Source organism: Vigna unguiculata, chromosome 2 (genome assembly GCF_037176805.1).
Source record: "Vigna unguiculata cultivar grain cowpea cultivar isolate G323 ecotype 2 chromosome 2, ASM3717680v1, whole genome shotgun sequence".
Classification (NCBI taxonomy): domain Eukaryota; kingdom Viridiplantae; phylum Streptophyta; class Magnoliopsida; order Fabales; family Fabaceae; genus Vigna; species Vigna unguiculata.
Genome location: NC_140793.1, coordinates 22,248,109 through 22,249,836, shown reverse-complemented (window position 1 = coordinate 22,249,836; position 1,728 = coordinate 22,248,109). Strand labels below are relative to the sequence as shown.

The 1,728-nt window shown below is 27.9% G+C and overlaps 1 protein-coding gene across 1 annotated transcript; it reads right to left on the bottom strand.

The window, feature by feature from the left end:
* Positions 1–458: 458 nt before the first annotated feature.
* On the bottom strand, positions 459–1,507 carry LOC114169163 (uncharacterized). The gene is made up of 2 exons (XM_028054205.2): positions 1,273–1,507; positions 459–847 (listed from the first exon to the last, which is right to left on the bottom strand). Exons 1-2 carry the CDS (start codon positions 1,405–1,407, stop codon positions 701–703), a joined length of 282 nt encoding a protein of 93 aa, XP_027910006.1. The 5' UTR covers positions 1,408–1,507; the 3' UTR covers positions 459–700.
* Between the last annotated feature and the right edge of the window lie 221 nt (positions 1,508–1,728).

The window sequence follows — 1,728 nt, the reverse complement described above, 5'->3', positions numbered from 1 at the left end:
TAATCTCCTCTCTTATGATTTAGTTCGACATGTTAAATAATTCTATTATAATCGATAATTAAAACTTAATTTATAAATATTAATGATTTAAATTATAATACTATCATATATTTACATTTTAAAGTAATATAATATAAAAAATTTAATCTTTAAAATTATTTTTTATTTTAATTTTTAATTTACAAAAAACATACCAATTTACTCTAATATGCAAATTTAGCAAGTTAGAAAAGACATGCCAAAATAAGCTGGCAAGTTAAAAACTCTCAATCCACTAAATTTTAGTAGACTGAACTTGCATGTCTATGAACTAACTCATTGTCACTCCTACTTATATATAATATTTATATAATATTGTAGTGTGAGACAAATTTGATGATTAAATACTACATTTACTCAAAACAGCTAATATATAAAGTGATGGGTTACCATAACAAAAAGAAAGAAAGAATAAGAAATAGAAAAAAAAAATGTAAACTTGTATAACTTGAACTTAGATGTCAATCATCAAGGTACAATGTAAAAATCATGTATGTGATATCATGTTATGAATAATATTATATAGGGTGTAGGACTTATTTGAACCCAAAAATCAGAAAAATGATCGGAACTAATTCATATGAAGAAATGGGAAGACCTAAAATAACCCTAAAACTGATAAATCTCTTTAAATCTTCTATATCTCTTGAGAAGGTTGGGGTCATTTCTCCCTTAATTTCTTGGCTATAGCAAATGCAGCTCCTGCCAAAGCCACAATTATACCAGAAATTATAATTGCTGATTTTACTGTTCGTAGTGCATCCTTCTTTTCTCTGTCATGTTTCTCTTGTTTGGCCTCCTTTTGTGTCTGAAATCAATCAAGCAATGACATGATATGATTAAGAAAACTAAAAGAAAAAAAAGTTAAATATATTTTTGGCATTCAGATTGTTGTATAAAAATATGTTTAGTTCTTAAACTAAATTATAAAATATTTAATCATCAATGAAAACATCATTCTTAACAAACGACATGTAGAAGCTATATTTTAATTTATTATGAGATTCCGTTTGTCACATGACAAATACTCAATATGTTTTGTTTTGAAAGGATGACTTGACTTTCACAAAATACATGAACAAATATTTTATAATTTAGTTTAGAAACGAAATACAATTTTTTACAATAATTTAGAGATAAAAATATATATTTAACCAAAAATAAAAAAAGATATTCCAATAGCATGTTGATCATAGGTGATGATCCATTGTATATGAAAATGATGAAATGTACCTTCTTTTCCTTGTAGGCTGCCATCTCAGAAGATGAAGGATCAACCTGAACATTTGTGTTTATCTCAGGATGAAGTTCTCCCACAACATCTGCTGGTGGGAATGTAAGATCTGAATTTTGAGGTTCGCTTGCCATTTTTGTTTTGGCTAGCTTTCAAGCAATGCTGGTTATGGAATAATCGTGGGAAGGGGAAGAAGAGAAGAGACAGAAATAATTCCCAACATTATTACCAAGGATTCATACAACAAATGCCAAAAAAGGTTGTTCATTATAGATTGACACGTGTAAGTATTGCAAATTCTTAGGTTGTTATAGCTTTGTGGGTCTCAACCACGCCTTTTTCTTCTCAAGCTTGCCGATATACTTGCTCAATCTTAGCTAAATTTTCGATAATAAGAAAATAATTATATTTTTCTCCCTGTAATATTCGAAAAAGGAAATCAATATACTAAGAAG